Source organism: Venturia canescens, chromosome 1, assembly GCF_019457755.1.
Source record: "Venturia canescens isolate UGA chromosome 1, ASM1945775v1, whole genome shotgun sequence".
In the NCBI taxonomy this organism is placed as follows: Eukaryota; Metazoa; Arthropoda; class Insecta; order Hymenoptera; family Ichneumonidae; genus Venturia; species Venturia canescens.
Window position 1 is genome coordinate 9904089 of NC_057421.1, and position 19405 is coordinate 9923493.

The window sequence follows — 19405 nt, forward strand, 5'->3', positions numbered from 1 at the left end:
TCTCTACAGTCCGACACGTAATTTTCCGTTCGGACGTTAAAGCAACCGAGCATGGCGAACGCGAGTGGGAATGAATCAACGTCCAATAAGAAAACGACTTCGCTCGAGCCGCGCTTGGTGCCGAACAGTCTACCGAGTCGCTCTTTCTCTCCTCCTCGTCACGACAGCTGATCTCCTCGTGGACGAAAAAGCCGCGCGCGCTCTAGAGTTACGCTGCGTGTATGTGGCATGCGATCGCGGTTTTTCTGACACGAAATGCATGCGACCACTGTCATTATCTGCCTTACATAATTCCATTATAAAATTTCAGTACGAGAGCCAAAATAATAACAATTGTAGCAACGATACTAATGAGAGTAACAATAATAATAATAATAATAATGTCACAGCAGCGATAAGTATCAAGTTCTTTGATCAATTACGAAGCGATTTCGTGCATTGAATCTTGCACGAGAGTCCAATTATCTTGTGTGTTTGTGTGTTAATCAGTTTTTTTAGGACTGCTAAAAAGGCTCTATTTACAGGGTTATTTTTTCTCTTGTTTTCCATACTGAGGATAAATACAAAGAAAAAAGATTTGGAATAAGAGTTACGTCTTCAGACGAATCGTTGATGTCATTGAACCGATAAAAATCAGTGTTAAGGTAACTCCTGTACTGCATGCTAATCAAATGAGTGCTAAATTTTAAAAACCCTTTTAGACCAAGTTTAACGTACCGATTAGATGTACTGTTAGTGGATTTGTATAACAGCATATCTTATTAAGATGTAAAAATATTAAAAACGCCAGTTTTGCAAAAGCATCAACTGATAAATGCAAATTTCCACGCTGACACATTTTCACTGGTATTTTTCAAGGAAATATCTGCGTTTTTTCATCGATTTTATTGCAACAAGTCTCATTGTTGCAATAAAACAACAAGTCTCGTTGTTTTTTTAACTCGATTGTTTCACTGTTACAGCTAATCGTTCATTAAGTGATGACGCTGAAGTTTGCAACGTTGGAGTCCAACGAAATGATGTAAAAAAAACTCTCCAATAATTCCAGTAATTCTTCAATTTCGTTCTCTGCCGAATTTGCAATTCGCAGCAATTCAACCTACACCAATGCTTCGTGAAATAAAAAATTGGTCAATTATAAATGTTTTTTTCGTTCATTTCATTGGACTCCAACGTTGCAAACTTCAGCGTCGTCATTAAGTGAAAAAACTTGTTCATTCATAATTTCTCTCAGGAATGAGTTTAAAGGAAAATCTACGAGGTGAATTCGTAGAGCATCAGTTGAGGAACAAAATGAGACTTGGTGCAATAAAATCGGTTAACCCTACACTAGATGCGCCTTTTTTCATACCCTCAACCTCATGACCGGGGTTTGAACGCACCCCACTTTTTTTCTGCTTATAAATCCGGTCCTACGATGCTAAACTGACTTTATCCTACACCATTTTCTTCGTTTTTTTATAACGAAAAGAATGATGTACGATAAAACTAATTTCAATTGAATTTATATATTAAAAAATCCGTCGATAATCATTCGATAATGTCGCTTGTTGGGACAGGAGCGTAGTTTGAAGTTCGCGTGGGGTGTGCTCACACCCCAGTCATGCGTTCTAGGGCTAAAAAATACAGATGTTTATTTGAAAAATGGCTGTGAAAATGTGTCATCATGGAAATTTGCATCTGTCAGTTGATAGTTTTGCAAAACTATAATTTTACATATTTTTTCACGTTAATAAAATATGCTTGAATACATATCTACTAACAATAAGTTTAATCTGTACGTTGAGCTTGGTCTAAAAGCGTTTTGAAAATTTAGCACTCATTTGACTAGCATGCAGTACAGGAGTCACCTTAAATGTTCGATTACAGTTGAAAGTGCGACGAGTTACGAAGGCAAGGCTTACCTTTCCTGCGACCGAAGGGCCCGAAAAACGTTCCATTTTTTCCAACAACATTGTCATCAATGTACTTGAGTAGTTTGGTCGTGTCTTCCCCCCTTTTAGTTGCTATTGATTTAGCTGATCTCGGTCCTGGGTGCGGAGAGGATATGGATTGATGATAATGCGGATGAGAATTGTGGGAAGTTGTGCCAGCGGAGGTCGGTTGGTTGGGGAGATTTGATCCTGATGAAGGAGGTTGCTGGCCCGAGTGCGCCGCTTCCTCGGGCAACGAAACGATTCGCCTTTGAGAGCCACTCCAGCTCTTCCCGCTCGAAATCTTCACCGAGCAGCTCATCCTTTCATAATGCACGACGAATGATTAACCACGTCTCTTAACTTCTCCCGAAGATGGATTATTCAAACACAGATAATCACTTTTCACTTATCTTAATGTCGGCAGCCTCGCGTCGAACTATGGAAAAGTCTGTTTTGTCGATTGGCACAGTTGTTATTGTTGAGGTTAAAATAACGCGAGGAACAGACGAAAAATTAATGAACAAGTGGAGATATAAAGTTGAAGTATTTGCTCTTGAACGCTCAAGAATTTCAAAGATTTCTATGCCCTCGCTCAATTCCCGTTCAAACTTTTGTCTCTTCGTTCACCACTAATTTGCTTGTAAAAACTTGCGTTGCCCGCACTGAAAAAGCTACTCGAAACGACTCTTTCTTTGTGTAGAATTGGCTTCAGAGTTACTCGCAATGGAGATAAGGCAGCGATGGATATGACAATAACGAGAATAAGTGCCGGGACAAGGGAACGGTGACAAGTGGCGTTTATTCAAAGTATCTTTCTTCTATCTCCTCTTCACACACACACACACGCGCGCGAACGCGATTCTGTAAACTCGCTTATTTACGTACTTTATTAACAATAGAGAGAACGAAAAATATTCGTCATTAAAAGTGCCACGAAACGTTTGTTCACTCCAACTATCTTTCTCCTCTTATCGAATACCTCGGTTCATGTACGAATCACGTGGTACGCGATGGTGGCGGTATTCCACTTGCGTCAACTCTGAGAGAGTGCAAGTCGATAACTAAATGCACTTTGAAGACTCGTGATTCGTAGTTCCAATAGACTCAACCCTTTTTCCCCTCCCTCGGCTTGCCCGCGGACACAAACGCACTCACGGTCGAACACTGGCTTCACCACTCGATCGCAATTTAAGTATTTATTTATTTAGCACTTGTTTATATCCGGAATAACACGTTTCGGATAACCGTTAAGATCGTTTGTCAAGTCGTCACTTTCCGCCGATCGCGTAACGAGGTATTAAAAAAACTTGTTCTATATTTCACGAAAAATGGTTTGTCTGGCTATAAGCAAGGGTTACTATTACGAACGATTACGACACGAACGAGAAGACGCGCGCGTTTTCTTCACCGGTATTTCTCGTTATTCCACGAATTCCAAGTCTTTTGTGAAAAATCCCATCCGCTTCAATGTTTTTTCGAGAGCATCTCGTCCGTATATATACAATCGTAATCTCCTGTGATCGACGAGACCACTTAGAAAATCGACAAAATAAAATACTCTTATCGTCAGTCCTGCTGGCGCGTGTTTTAATGGCACGAGAACCGACGACTGTAGTTTTTTGATATTTTTTTTCTCGTATTTTAGCTCCTCTCGATATAATCTACTCACGGCTTTATCGGGACAGTGAGCATCTCTCCGTGTTTATTGGGAAATATCCAATTGAGTAACAGCCCGATAAAATGAGAGCGACACTTTTATCTCCTCATTTTGAGCCCTCTCTCCCTCGTTTCTCTTGTTTTCGTCACTCTTATTATGCCTTTTTGTCTCTTCGTGTGACGCGAAGTCTACCGCGCGGTCTGTCTTACGCTGGACGTTACTAGTCGACTAAATAGCGAGTTGAGTGGGTTGAGGCCGAGAAGCGCGCGCTTGTTCGGACGTACCGGTGGCGTTTCGAAGCTCCGGCACGGCTGCTGCTGCCGCTGCTGCTGTTGGCTTTCAACGTATTACGTTGCCTCGGCGGTAGGGTACTGGGGGACGGGGAATGGGCAAGTTTAAAAGCACTATCTTTCACAGTGATGACTCTTAGCGCGCGCGCGTACAAGCTCGTACGTCTACGAACCAACCTAATATTCACTGTTCGAGCTACACCGCGAGACTGAATGTCTGGCACAGTTGACGATGCCCAGCATGCCTCACTTTTCTTTCTCTCTCTCTCGCACTTTCGCCCTCCCTTTCTGTTGTTCATCTATCGCAATATTTCGGCTCTCTTCTTTCCTCTCTTTGTTTCGTTTTCCCTCTTTTTCTTTCTTCCTCTCCTTTCAATCGTCTTTCTCGATGTTTCCTTATCGTTTTTTTTGTTCTTTGTCAGTGGAGGACTACGCGAGCGAACGAGCGAGCTCGGAGCCCGCGAATCCCAGACTCGCGGCTTCCTTCAATATCGGGTGACGTCACCTCGCGCTCTTTCTCTCTTTTTCTCAGGATTGCCCGATCGCGCAAGCGCGAGTTCTCACATATCTTGCTCACCCGATTCTCGTCAAATTTTTCCACCCAATCCGCTCACGCTCAACCTATCTTGCACTTGGATTCTTCAATAATGTACCCTTTTTTTCCTTTTTTTTTTTTTTTCGTAGAAAGCCCTCATTTTTCGTTCTAAATCGTCGAGGCCACGGAACGAAAGTGGTGCGAAGAAAGCACTCGGCTTTTTTCAGCATCGAACGAGTTCTACGCTGCAGTCAAACAGTTTCAAGGTCGAACGGCGTACATTGGTATATCCACTTGAAAACACCCGAAACGTGAGAAACGGAAGCGAGTCGAATCCGTTCGCAAAGCCTGCGTTGTATTTTACTGTTTAAAGATGAGAAAAAAAATCATGATTTTTGACGAATATTTGAGTGAAAAAAAAATATTTGAAATTTCAAATATCGCTGAATAAAATTCTAAAATCTTTTCGACAATTTATATTCTCATCGTCGGTTTTCATTGTTCTTTTAATGCCTACGAAAATGACGATTCGCGTCGTTTCCTGCCATTTTTTAATTCTCTTTTCCCGGGTAATTTCATGCTCGCACACCGTTGATAATTCTATAACACGGAAAGTTACTTTCGTAATGGTTTTAAGATTTTCCGACGTTTGCTGGTTCGTGTGTCAACTGAGCTTGAACATGTGCAGAGTAAAATAAAAAAAATCGATTTGAATAAATTATCTTGAATAGCGACAGTTTGGGAAATGTGATTTTTCAATTACCGTCCCATCCGATATCGTTGGAACCGAGAAATAATCTTTGTGGGCTTGAAAAAACTCTCGTCGCTTTTCGTCGGAGAATTCATCAAAAATGTTGCCCGAGCCAAAAAAAATTTGCATAAAAATAGTTTCTTTTCTTTCCCATCACTCGAATGAACTCCCAACGAAATGTGCACTTTGGAGTAAAAAAATTCGACAATGAATTTGAAAAATCAAGAAGTAAAAATCCTCGGATTTCTCACCGATCTTTCTTCCACTCCAAAAATCGGCTTTTCGACGATGCTTCGTACAGTTTTTAGAATCAACCACTTTCGCAAGATTGTTTCGTAAAAATATTTTTCACGTCACATCTCGAATGATGAACTTTCTAAATAAAATATATGCAGCGGACGGGCGGCATACGGGGACGGGGAAAAGAGAGCCGATCGTTTTTTAAAGAAACTTTCAATTTTTCGTTGATTTAAGACCGAATGCAAAGCATGAGAACAGGGCCCCGGTGTTTATATTGCGGTTGAATTTGACGGAGAAAGCGAGTTAGAATCTGTAGAGCATGAATTAACCGGTGGATGACGAACGGTTTGAGGGAGTGCTTAAGCTCTCGATGGATCGCATCGAGTGAGAGAGTTTCGTTGCAATCGTATGTCGTCAACTTCTATTCGCGGCTTTGCGTTTAGATTGTGCAATGAAGAAGAAAAAAACGTAATGCACTGACCCGGGTCACTTTGGTTACGATAGGCTTGGGGCTTTACGAAACCTTTGTACCCGCTCGCTTGCTCGTCGGATCCTCGACGCTACTCGTCCTTCTAAATCTTCTTTTCGATTTTTCTTTTCGAGCTTTGCCCGAACGTGGATTTTCTTCATTGAGAAAATTCTGCTCGCAGACTCGATGGATTTTTCGTTGATGATGCTGAATTAAAACTATTCCAATTTAGAGGAAAAGCGGCTCAAATTACGACGCCGCAGAGAAGTGCTCACTGAACTGTGCATGAAATTTACTTTTTTTGGACCTCATCGGAAGCATTTCTCTCGAAAATTCTCTTCAATTATTTTTCCCATGCCACTTTTCTTCAAATGTTTGTGAGGCTGCGTGGAAACAATAATTAGACTTCACAATCCCAAGGAGGGTGTGAAGATTCGAAATAAATTGAAAAGTGTTTGAAAAAATGATCGACACTGCTCCGAAAATGCGGGCAAAATTTAAACGTCCACTCAAGACATTTTCCAAGTTATTTTCTAATTTTTTTCTGTCATTAACTCTAAGAGGAATCAGTTTCAGGTATTTTTCGTATGTGTAATGTGTTTTCTGATTTTTATTTTCCTTTCAACTTTGAGCGGTTCATCGTCAAACCGAGTCTCGTCACAGGACGAAAGAATGTGAGCAGATTCGAAGAGAGTCATGCATTTGCGATATTTTAATAAACACTTTCGTGCAGTTTGTCTAATGTCGAAACGTTCAAGCGACCATTCCAAGTCCTCCGCTCCCCCGAACGCGAGCGGTATAGACTCGAAATTTATCGCCAATGCACCGAGGAATTTGCAACGCCAGCGCGAGCTCCGCGAATAAACGATTTAGTTGGCAGTGCACAAGGAAATCGTTCACGTGATAATTCGAGGGAGTGACGCGCGCGCGCGTTTGCACTCCGAGCGATTTTCGAGCGGGTGTGAAATTTTGCGTTACTAATGAGACATCCTGGACGAAAAATAAATGAAAATCGAGTGACGAGAGCGATGAAAAATTAGCAGGAAAAGCTCGGGGGTGAGCGAGGGTGAAAGCGAGGCGGGGAAAGAGGGAAAGAAAAAGAAAAATAGCCGAGGAGAAAATGCACTGTCGGCATAAAGTGCATCAAGTGAATCGCGCTCTCGCCGCACGTCTACAAAATACCGTGCAATCGGTTAGCACCGGCTCACCGATAAATATGTGCAAGTATACAGCACGTCTCGTTGTAACACTCTCATCGTGACGCACGACGACGCTGACCTTGAACTTCAAGACGCGATAACTTATAACTGGATCGGTCGAAACGATCCTCATCGCGCGGGTCCGTTTAGCTCCGCATACGTCGCCATATAATCGTATAAGATCGATCGATTTCGTCTTGACCGGACCAGTGATAACTGGTTTCATCGGACATGCACACGAAAGCGCATTCCATTCACGAAACGAAATTTGTGCAAGGTCCCACCGAGTCTCGGACTCGGCGTGTGTGTCAGGACAAACGTTGCCACAAATTCGAAGGATCTGGCGGGACACTCCTCTCATTTTTTTCCCAAAACACAAGCTTTATTTACTGTCATTTCACGATTCAGTGATCTCTCGATTATTTGGGGAGAATCGGAAAACAAAATTTCCTGTCGTATCGCTCACGGTCACGCGAGATTACACAAATGCTTAATATTGTTTTGATCAATATCTCAATGTATTGTAGGTTTTTCAATGCTATTTTTCACATTAATGAGATTACGGTCAATGTACCAATGGAAAAATTCACCTCAAATTATCAGATGGAAACAAAAATCTTCGACAAATGAATTGCACGATAAATTTGACGATCGTTCATCAAGCTATTTAAGGTGGATCGTGCTCGAAGGATCGTATTTTATGGGTGTCTAAATTGGATCAATTTTTACTTCTTAATTAAATGTACAATCACTTTAAGTTAATGTCAGAGTTATTTATTCGAAATTGTAAATAAATTTTTTCAACTTATCTTCTTGCCAATGGAATTACAAGCCATTAATTAATCGGGAATCCATCACCGACTGAACCCAAAATTTCATTCGTCCCTGTCGAAAATACCAAAGTTTTTTACGTAAGATCGCATTAGAGAGTGCAAAGGGAAAACACAAAGGAAAATGGATCGAGGAAAAAGTATTAATAAAAAGACAGAAGGCTGCGACAGGAACGGCCCAAGTCAAGAAGAAACAAAATGCCGAAATAAGCAAATGTGAGGTTACACGAGTGCTCATTACCAATTTCGTTCAATCTTTAACGTAATATCCCTTTATTACTGGCAAGACAATCGTTTTCCATTTTTTCCCAGACCTTCTTACATACTCCATTGTTATTGTGCATTTTTTCATAAACTTCGTAAGAAGCGTTCATTCGTGATATGAAAAGATAAACGATTTTTTACGCCAGACCCTGTGTACTTTCCATCATATTTAAACACGTTTATTTCAATAACCAATAAGACGATCCCTTTAAGGAGGTTGAAGCGTATCTTATGTTAAAACTATTTTCCAACTTTGCACATTAAAATTTTTTAAACAGAAAGCTTAAGACAGTATTAAACTTCTGGCGGGATATGCCGATGCTTCACCGTCCTAAAATTGAGACATTTATTGTTGAAGTTTGCAATTTTTTGAAAGCTTCCATAAGAGCCCATGTTTAACCCTACACCTCATGTGCCTTTTTTCATACCCTCAACCTCATGACCGGGGTTCGAACGCACCCCACTTTTTTTCTGCTTATAAATCCGGTCCTACGATGCTAAACTGACTTTATCCTACACCATTTTCTTCGTTTTTTTATAACGAAAAGAATGATGTACGATAAAACTAATTTCAATTGAATTTATATATTAAAAAATCCGTCGATAATCATTCGATAATGTCGCTTGTTGGGACAGGAGCGTAGTTTGAAGTTCGCGTGGGGTGTGCTCACACCCCAGTCATGCGTTCTAGGGTTAACCTTGTCATTTTCGACAATGAATATCTCGATTACTAGGCGGTGAAACCTCTTCAAATTTTTCACACATAATTAAGCGCTATTCAAGAAGATTCACGTAAATTTTCAATTCATTATTTTGGAATAATAAAATCTAATGTATTTTTCGTATGATGTCCTATATATATCGCTTCAACTTCCTTGAAATTTGATATGCGTGTGAGTCGACTAGCCATTGAAGCTCTGTGTAAATTTCAAGACTTTCAAGAAAATCGTTTCGTGCATGAACTACCTTAAAAAACTGGGGCTTTTGAAAAGCATTAAAAAGTGAAGAATATTTTTTCAATAACGCCGGTCTCATTAGCGTCCCCGAAGTGTTCGAAGCCTATTTTTGTACCCACTGTTCCCATACAAGAATACGTCTCGCAACCAGTTATAATTAAGCTCGCTAACAAAAGTTACTAACTCGTCGACAATGTTGAGCAGACGTCGTGTCGTCGTTCGCTCGACGCATATGACATTCTCGTTACTCTCGTAAAGCACGTGACGATCATTACATCGATGAGTCTTCGCGTGCAGTGACCTTGAACGACTTATTCGCTAGATATCACGAGAAGCATGCAGAATAGCGCGGATTCCTCGCGTTCAAATGAATCCGTGTTTGTGGGACGTTCGGTCTCGCGAATTCGTCCAAACGGTGACACAACCGTCTTTCTCCGAGTAATCGAACTCGGATGCGTAGCAAAATACTCGACGAGATACCGAGCTCTCCCACGCACATCCCGGCATCTCGCGTTCGCAGCTTCCGTTCTTTCTCGCTCTTTCTTTAGCTCTCTCGAAGGTCATACTCGTCACGGTGTGACGAATCGTGGCGCGAAACCGTCTGCATGTTTCACACGACCTTGAACTTCAAACGCCTATCGCTCTCGGATTATCGCGCTGTGATTCTTTATCCTTTCGTTTTTTCTCCTCGTGTAATCAAGACCCGTCTTGAACAGTCGTGTCTTTATTCCTTCATTGACGTTACAGTGATTATTTTTCACATCTTCGGGCTTACCGAGAGCTATTAAGCGGAGAGATAAAGCATTGTTATAAAATTCTCCGTTGTTATCGCTCCATGGCTTGTCGTTATTTCATCTGGAAAGTTTCACAACGTCAAACGATTTCCTCGCCGTTTCGAGACGACACAGAGTACGGAAGTGACGGAAGGTTGCTCATACTCCAAACTTTTTAGCAGTTTTTTCCAGCTTTCTCGGAAGCTTCGAAATCTCACTCGTCGCCATCTTAAGCGATCGTTATTAGCCTTATTTTTCAGGGTTATTTCGTCGTTTTAATAATCTCATGCGCGAACTTAAATCTCCATAATTCAGCCACTTTTAACACTCCAATGGATGTGCATCGTTGCGACTCAATCGGCCGGTTGATGACGAAACGAGAAGATTGTTCATGAAACCGCTCGCATACGCTCAATCATGCATGTACGTGACAATTGTACTCAACATCGTCGGACGTCGGACCGCTTCTGTGCCCGACAGAGAACAATACGCCGAGTCTCGTATTCTGCAACGCCGACGGTCTCAGTCGAGGAAAAAAGACGATAATTATCCATCGTGAGCCGGCTATTCTTGATCTCAAAGAGCCCGCCTCCGTTTCACTGTTTTATATAGCTCCTTGGGGATGACGAACTCACAACGAACGCACAAACAACTTTGGCCGATAACAACCGCGTCCTTATACCGTTCAGCTCTTATGAATAACGAAAACTGTCGAGTTCCAGAATATTTCATGTCCTAAGACATTTATTGTTTCAGCGAATGGAAATTCTTCATCTGGATCTAGATTTGCTGCAACAGAATATCGAATATCGAGTTTGACCTTAAACGTGACGAGCATCGAAAGCGTTTGGTGAGATCACAAGTTTTTTTAATGTAGCAGCTACAATTTTATAGCGACTTCTATTCAATTCACCACGAAGTTTCAGTTCCAGGCTGAAAAATGAGGTATTTTTCGGGTTTTTTTTTTTTTTTTGAAAAAACGGCTCGATAATATTACTTGAAATTTTGTGTATTAATTATTAAAGTAATGAAGTATACGAAGAATTTTTTATTTATTTTTAGTACGTTTTATTAAGCAGGGGAGCGCTCGCAAAATGGTGTTTCAAAAAAAGACGCCCCGACGATTGACAGCAAAGTGTCACGACAAGCATCTCAGCTCAAAAATGCAAAAAGATTATTAAATTATAATAGTACAGCTATCGCAGCATAGTAAGAAATTTGAAAATTTTAATTAGAAAAAAATGGCAGTGATAAAAAAAAAATTCGAATTTTACACAAAAATTTTGCAGTAAATCGTTAATAAAAAAAAGTAAACAGTTTTAAAAAACTCTATTATGCTGCCAATCAGGCCAAAAACAGGGTTTCGAGAAAAACGTGTTTGAAGTTTTGAGAGGATGAAATCGAATGATGTAACTTAAATATTAATATAAAACGAGTTCTTAACGATTAGTCCCCCATCCCCGGACCATACAGAAGGTCTTTTGCGCCCAAGCTCTTTTATGCACACTGAAGTTCCCCCTTAAAAATTCTGTTTTGAAGGCATCACGAAGTTTGCTCGGGGAGCACAATAATGTTGGACGAGACATCGGCCACTGGTGTTTCGAGTGCTGGTAACGTGCACGTTCTTCCTAATGAATAGACACCGATAGCTTGCACGAGCAGTTCGAAATTGGCAGAGTGCTTAAAGTGCGTACCGTTATCACACGGTTGGCATCAAATGATATTGTGGCAAGTCCGGACGAAACGAAAAGCAGCACACTGAGAAAAAAAATTGTTGATTCAACATCACTTGATGTTATTGGAAAAGTTACTTCATTCAACTGCAATGCTTTCCGAGAGAATCTGCAGTTCGATCTAAAACTATTTTATTCGTTTAATCGTGTTTAACCTTGTGATGATCATATATTTCATTGGCACCCCGAATGCCACATTTCGTAGTTCCAATGACTGTTTTTCTCGGTGCAGGAAATGGAGAGCAAAGTGAAGGTTGAGTTTTGTGTCGCTCTCGCCACATTTACGATCATAAAAATCTTAGCACACAATTGTTGGAACCTTTCAGGATTGTTTGAAATTTGAACGAATTATTGAAATGAGAACGATAAATTGAAATTCGCTCCCTCAAAATATTATGGAAACTTTTTGTTCAAAATCTGTGCACAATTTTTCGACAGTGCGTGTCACTATTTTTTCCCAAATTTATCAACCCACGGAGCATAATTTTAATTATCGCAATAAAGAAGAGCGAGAATTTTCCTGAAATTTTAGACGTTTCTCCGCACAGAGTGGTCTCGTTATTATCGATTAACTGCTGACTCCACGTGTCTGCTTACGCCCAATGGGCTTGTCCGTATCTATCTCTGTCTCGTTTCATCACGTTGCTCATCGCGCTATACCCATCGATTCCAATATTCTACGCGTGGCTTGTCACTTCTCGCTAGAGGCTTCTTTCCGGGTCTCTTTTATACGCCATATCAAATTTCTCTCATCCCTTTAACAGCCCCATTTTTCATGCCCGTATATATACTCGCCGTCGGAGTATCGATCGGCTTGTAAAATATCTCCGAACCACCTCGAGTCTATTTTTATTTTACGTTCTCTACTTTATCACACTCTTTTTCTGCATTCCTCGTTCTTTGTTGTATTTTCCTCGAATTCCTGACAGTTTTGTCAGCGTTTCGAGGGTGAATTCAAACTTTCCATGGTAACCGACCCTCCAAGAAAGTTGTTACACCTATAAACGGAAGGGAAGCCTATACAGACGGAATATCGGATGGAGACGAGGGACGTTTTTGTCGAGATATAGACCGTCGGGCGTGGCCATTGGGCTTTGGTGCTCCGAACAACGTTTTAAGGAGCTCTCCTCCGTGTGCGAGTGTTTTTTTTTGCGAGTGTCACGTTTGCATAACCCGAGAATTTTCCAAAGTCATTCGGAAAATCAACAACTGCGATTGGATCTCGTTGAACATCTGGTCAGATTTTAATTTTTCTATTTTATTTTTAAGTCAAATTTGATAAAAGTTTCTCGATTTTTCGCTGACTTTTGTACGCGCATCACAGCGGCAGCGGCACTAAATTAACATAAAAATAAAAGTTTGCCGTTTTGCTGGTCGTTTGATAACGCGATCAACTTCAGAGCTTACTTCTGCTGATTGGCGCACACTTCGAAGGACATTTTCGATCGTCAAGCGTTTTTAGTGCTCGTGAATAAACACACTTTTGCCCAATCGTAGCTCGCGTCAAAAATCTAATTCGCCGTTCGAATTCGATTTCCTCGAACATTCCGTTAGAGCAATTTCTTGAATTCGCCCTCCTTAGCTCCTCCTTCTCGATCTGCATCGAGGCTTCTTTTTCTCATTCCACCCTCCGGTTTTAACATCCCGTTTTTTCCTTTTCCGGTTGATTCATCGTTTGTACGTGCTTTCACTGGCCTTGCGGAAGGACAAACAGACGGTTCGAGCGCTGAAGGAAGCGAGTTCAAGAGCATCAAACCATTTCCCGCGACGACTTGTGTGCTAACCTTAAATTGCGGAAGGCGACGCCATGCTCAAGTTCCAGCTTGCCACCCCCGAAGACCTCAAGGTCGCTGCGACTATTGAACGGAAACGTCAGATAGAGGAAGCCAGAAAGCCTCGCATCTTTGATCCGCGCTCCAGGCGCATAGGGGTGAGAAGAAATCCCACTTTTCGCGGATTATCTTTCCTTCCCTGATTCATATTAAAGTACGGATTCCAATAATTCAGCAGCCTCACTGACGTTATCATTTATTGCTGTGGCGCAATGGACCGTTCGATTGCCCATAAAATACGAGAAATTTCAAATTGAATAACTTTACAACTCACCAAAACAAATTCAGCTTTATTTTCAAACACCAAACGCCATTTTTACAACTGAGACTCGATATTGAATCAATAAAAGGGGTCGTAAAATGTGCGGTAAAAACCCTCAGCCATTTTCCCTCGTCATTTCGTAGGGAATGATCGCCGCTGGATTTACATTCTCTGAGACATTGAAACTTCCGCATTCACCATGAACATTTTTCATTACGTATAAATACAAAAATTTATGCCAATTTTCGGGATAAGCGCGACTCCGATTTTCATGTTTTAGGGATCGGGCTACTCTAGAGAAAGAAAAAAATCGATGTAACCTATGACCTGCCTTAGCGAGGTTATACAATCAATAGGAATTTCGTTTATCCAGGCACTAAGCTGTTAATAAACTAAACGAAAATTCACTCAAATTAAAAAAGAGAGCAGCTACACAGTGTTTTCTGGTGCCATCTTTTTTCCGGGAGGGTTCACTGCCTGGAGCCAGATTCATACAATTTTCAACTTGGAGCAAAGGGGCAAATTTTCCCCTCCAAAATGGCGACGACTCTTCCAAAAGGGGCTAATCCCATTTTTTCTTATTCGTGTTTCCAAAAATTTCAACAAACGATGAAAAAACTAGTTGAAAAAAAATCTCAGCTTGAGGGCCGAATTTTATAATGAAATCATTAATTCAAAGCAGAAAGTCGTAAAGTAAATCAACGAGGATTTTTTTTCTCAAGGTTTATCAACAGGCGAATTCGTAAAAAAATTTTTTTATACTTGCCAACAGCGATTACTCCGGCAAATATTTTGTAATAGTTGACTATCTCAATTTTCTTAAATACCGATAATTATACTCAAGTAGTTGGAAAGTGGCTCTCGAGACAGCAGTTTTTTGAACTGGCTTTGGTACCGACCAGCCAAAAAGTTAGTGAAAATTAATTTGACTCGTTCGTGTGTGGCTTTTTCACATTTATTAAAATAAAACCGTGGATCTGATTCCATAAAAAAATGGAACTGATCCCACGCAAGAAGCATTCAAATGTTCTGCTTTAAGCTCTCGGCACAGGCATCCTCGAGTACGTTCACTCGATTCTTAGTCAGTAATTTGCACATAGATCGCGACAGTCTTTGTAAATGACAGTGGATAAGCATTTGTCGTACGATTATTTACGTAACTTCCGTTGTAACTTCGTATTCGTGAGTTGTGAATAAAATATGAAGAGCTTAATTAGTAGAAGAGGAAAGCCTCTTCGGACTCGTGTGTTACTGAAATTTCCGGCCTTCGTGTAGGACTCGATATTATATTTTATTTTTTCTAATAATAGAAAATCACTTGAACAGATTTAGGTGATTAGAAATCATTGAAGATTTGTCGAAATTAGATAATTCGAAGCGGAGAAACGAGCGTTGGAAAAATAGTGGTGAAAATACGTGTGCGGTCAAAGGTTGGCTACAAGAACGAGCAATTTCGCTCATAAAAGAGAGAGAGAGAGAGTTTCACGCGACCGTTGAAAGCGCCTGTCGTAGTGACAGAACACTTCGATAGCGAAGTAGGTTCGTTTAAATGAAGCATTGAACAATCGGCCTCTAATATCGCGAGGAAAGCGTGCACGAGGAGGAAAGAAATTCTCTTGTAATTGTAACGTAAAATTGATCAGTATACAAACTGAACGGAAAAGCAGACAAATACATTATTACACATATGGCGTTATGTCATATAAATTATCGAAGGCTCATTACTTCGATCGTCGGCCCATTATATGGTCCGAATTATGTCCTGGATCGCATTTATCGTCATTAATACGCTCAGCGTAAACAGACATTCGTTTCATATCACACTGGACGTGTATACGTAAGAATTCTAGCGACTGGAAACCGGGAAGTGATTTTGAGGATAATTTTGTTAATTCTGAAGGGCACGATTTTAGTAGCAATCGTGGAGCGCTCGTTGCATCGCGCCTCCAACGATTCGGAGTTGGGACAGATTTGTCAAATTTTCATTTCGAGAAGCGAACCAAAAATATTACGAACGTAGAAGGATAAATTTTTTATTTTCCCTCCACGAATGCCATTCGCGATTCGTGACTTTAATCTCACAGTCAAAGAGTCACGTTCGTGGAAAGTCGGGACCGGCAAATGTGTCTCTAAGTACGATTTTTGTACTGCAAATTTTCTTATGGTTTCATTATCAGATATGAAGAGACGCTGTGCAAAGACCGTTGTGCCGCATCAGTAGCTATAAAAAGATAAGATAGATCACTATAAAAAAAAGAGTATGAGGGCTCGAGTTCGCATAGTACATCGATCGTTGCTTTATATAAAGCCGCTCGTGACGACAAACCGCTCGCTGGAGCTCCGGACTGTTCCTTCAATGCCCAGTGGACAGCTCCAGGGATCGCATTGATATGAGCGACACGGGAGAGAAAAAAACCATAAAATCAAGATGCGACGCAAAAGCTTTACACTTTATTCCCCTCCCGAGCGATTCGCTCGGTCACACACTCCGCTGACATGCATTCTGCGCACGATAGACACACAGTGACTTCTCCTGTTTGCAGATAGACAAAGAATTCCTGGACAAACAGATCGTGGAGAAAAAAACGCAGCGTCAGCTGGAGCGAGCCGAAGAATGTCGAATGGACGAGGCGCTGGTGCGCAGCAGCCAATTCGCGATTAGGAACGAGAAACGGGAGGAAGAGGTGAAATATAATTATATTTCCGGAGGCTGCCGTGTGCGCACGTTTACGTGCATATAAAGAGTAATAAGAGTCCTGAGGCACGTACGGACCGATAGAGCTATCAACTCGGTTTACACCCTCGAAACTGAAAAAGTGCGATAAGTCTTTGCGACGCAGTTATTTCGCGAAAAGACGCGGACTTAATTCAACGACGCAGTAGCCTCGTGATTGTGTTAAAGTTTTCGATAATACTGAGGCTCATTAATTCGAAGCTTGTTTATAGAGCGAAACGACTTTGAAGGATGAATTTTTGTGCAGGAACGACGAAAAATCAACGCGGAAATCAACACTTTTCGTCAGGTTTATCAGCGAGCGGAAGATCGGCGTGATTTCGATCTCTACGATCCGGATCGCCTGAAAAAATCGCTCCCGGCTCGCACGTGCGACGAAGACCCGAGGCTCGGGCCGGCTTCCGCTCAGAAGTATGAAAAACCAGGGAAATTTGTTGGGCTCCTTGACGCCTGAGCAAAGAACTGTTCCCTGGGTTCTAGGTTCGAAGGCGAGGATTGGAACTACGCGGAACGCATGAAAATCCAGAGAGAGCAGATGCAAGCGTGGCTCTATCAGCAGATGACGGAGCGACGAATCGCCGAGCAAGAGCGCCAACAAGCGGAGAGAGCTTATCAGGATGCCGTTTGTTCACGTGACAAACGTGCGGTTGAGCTTGACCGCATGTCGATGGAATGTCGGCGACGACTGAACGAAGCTACGGCAAGATTCAATCGCGCTCTCGTGAGTTATTCTCAAATGATAATCGCTCCTCTCGTTTCATCCAGTAAATTGCAACTATGTTCTTCAAGTTTTCCCCCCAAACATTGTCCTCGAGCTTCGTGTTTGTTCTCTCAGCTTCGCGAATTGTAGCTCAGTAAAAGATCGTCTCCTTCGACGATTTTCTTCACAAGGCCGATACACCGCGAATTGAATTTCAAATAAGAATAAAGAGGATTACGTCAATCATTGTTAATTCCGTGAAAGAGGATTCTCGTTTGTGGATAGCTGTAAAAAACGATCGATTAAAAAATGGCTCGTTGCACCTGCACTCAAATGTTCCTGGTGCACAATGCGCTCGCCTGTAATTTTGTAACGGACATCGAAACGAGTGTGCCGCCATGTTTTTCCATCCGATATGACTTGTTTTTATTGAACGTCTCATTGTCAGCGTCCGCATATCCGTCACGTTTAACATTGTTTGCATAATTCAAGTGAACGTACGAACACTCGCGTACATATTCGATTGTATAAATCGAAAGGACTTTTATCCTCGTTTTTATCCACGTTTTAACTACGGAACGGACGTTAAGGCCGAGGAACAGGAACACCGAAGACGATGCGAAGCTCTCCAAGACGAGGAGGATAAACGTGCGGAAATTTACAATCACGTGACCGGTGATTTTTTGACTGAGGCGAAAGAACAGGCTGACAGCAATCGCGGTCCCAATAAGCCACTGGCCTCACGCTACAAGGGCATGACGTCCGATCAGCTCAAGGTCTTCCGGGACGAGCAAGCTCGCCAAATGGAGGAGATCGAGGCGAGTTATTTTTATATACTCGGGTGTCTCTCTGCCTCGCTTCGTTCTCTCGCCGCTTCGCTCATCGTTCTTTTACACTCGAATACTTTTCATCACTTGCAGAAAATGAAACGCTATGAGAAACGCCGGGACGAGGAGTGGGACCAATTGATGAACGGCAACGCTAAAACCGCGGAAAAGTATCATCGACAATTGGAACTTCAAAGGGGGTAAGGAAATTCGTTTCAAAGTCTGATCAGGAAAAGATGAAAGTTTGGTTAACTTGAGTATTATCGAGATCCTCAAATCACTCATATTTTCATCCACGAATATCTCTGACAGAATGAACAATAAACGTATCGCTGAGGAAAATCTTCAACTTGCTCACCAACAAAAATGCCAGCAAGAATATCTCAGGAAGGTCGTCTACAAGAACAAACCTAGTCCAGAGTTTTTCGAACAGTTCAACAAAAGCACTCGTTGAAGCGATCTTTCGTCTGCGTTTATTCAACTACTCGCTATCCTAGTCGCGTACCTTTTTTATACTGTTCCATCGATTGTTTGCTGAAGCCGTCTTGACGCACTGTCAATTTGGGAACATTAAAATTTTTGAAATTCAAAAATCATTTCACGGTTTTCATTCTTTCAAATAATCTACCTTACACAAATACGATACACGTTGCACCATCGAGGTCAGGAGCAATTTGACAGGAACTAAAGAACCCTTATCAACTCATCAATGAATTAAGGTAGGTCGTACCCTAAGGATCGTATTTTTTAAAGATATAATCACTTTAAATTGATGTCAGAATTATTAATTCGAAATTGCAAATACATTTTTTCAATTTATATTTTGTCGAATGAAATTACAAGCCATTAGTTGAATGGGGATCCATCACTGACTGAACCCAAAATTTCAGTCGTCCCTGGCTAAAATACTATAATTTTTTATGTAAAAAATCGTATTAGAGATCGCAAAGGAAAACACACAAAGGGAAATGGATCAAGAAAAAAGTATGAATAAAAAGACAGAAGGCTTTGACAGAAATAGGCCACGCCAAGAAGAAACAAAATGCCGAAATAAACAAATATGAGGTTACGAGTGCTCATTTTACCAATTTCGTTTAATATTGAACTCAATATATATTTATTACTATAGCAGGACAATCGTCTCGAATTTTTTCCCAAACCTTCATTATATACTTCCTTGTTATTGTGTACTTTTTCATAAACTTCGGAAGAAGCGTTCATTCGTTATGTGGAAAGACGATTTTTTACGCATTTTTCCCAAAACGTATTTTTCTTCATATTTAAACACGTTTATCTCAATAATCAATAAAACAAACCCTTCAAAATTTGAAATGCCTGTCGACTAACCGCTTAAACTCGGTGTGAATTTCAAGATTTAAGAAAATCGTTTCATGCACGAAATACTTTGAATAAATCAAAAAATTAATGCTTCCACAA

General features: G+C 41.1%; 2 protein-coding genes across 3 annotated transcripts in view; one reads left to right on the forward strand and one right to left on the reverse strand.

Annotated features, from left to right (window-relative positions):
* LOC122405635 (uncharacterized) overlaps positions 1-4083 on the reverse strand; it is a 49058-nt gene extending 44975 nt beyond the window's left edge. The window contains exon 1 of the mRNA XM_043410568.1: positions 1905-4083. Coding sequence (XP_043266503.1) covers positions 1905-2235 — 331 coding nt within the window. The 5' untranslated portion in view covers positions 2236-4083. The remainder of the gene's footprint in view (positions 1-1904) is intronic.
* Positions 4084-11908: 7825 nt separating this feature from the next.
* Positions 11909-18564, forward strand: LOC122411687 (RIB43A-like with coiled-coils protein 2). 2 transcript variants are annotated; one of them, XM_043420694.1, is made up of 8 exons: positions 11909-12849; positions 13328-13543; positions 16251-16391; positions 16689-16852; positions 16922-17162; positions 17732-17959; positions 18062-18168; positions 18281-18564. In XM_043420694.1, exons 2-8 carry the CDS (start codon positions 13421-13423, stop codon positions 18420-18422), a joined length of 1146 nt encoding a protein of 381 aa, XP_043276629.1. In that variant the 5' UTR covers positions 11909-12849; positions 13328-13420; the 3' UTR covers positions 18423-18564. The 2 variants fall into 2 exon arrangements, with proteins under 2 accessions (XP_043276629.1, XP_043276619.1); XM_043420684.1 differs by lacking the exon at positions 11909-12849 and having other exon boundaries at positions 12897-13543.
* Positions 18565-19405: the final 841 nt, after the last annotated feature.

Bases quoted from the DNA above. Each gene is read 5' to 3' on its own strand.
- LOC122411687 (XM_043420694.1), top strand. From the start codon at position 13,421: ATGCTCAAGTTCCAGCTTGCCACCCCCGAAGACCTCAAGGTCGCTGCG. The intron at 17,960-18,061 runs GCGAGTTATTTT...CATCACTTGCAG, and splicing joins GCCAAATGGAGGAGATCGAG to AAAATGAAACGCTATGAGAA. The intron at 18,169-18,280 runs GTAAGGAAATTC...TATCTCTGACAG, and splicing joins CAATTGGAACTTCAAAGGGG to AATGAACAATAAACGTATCG.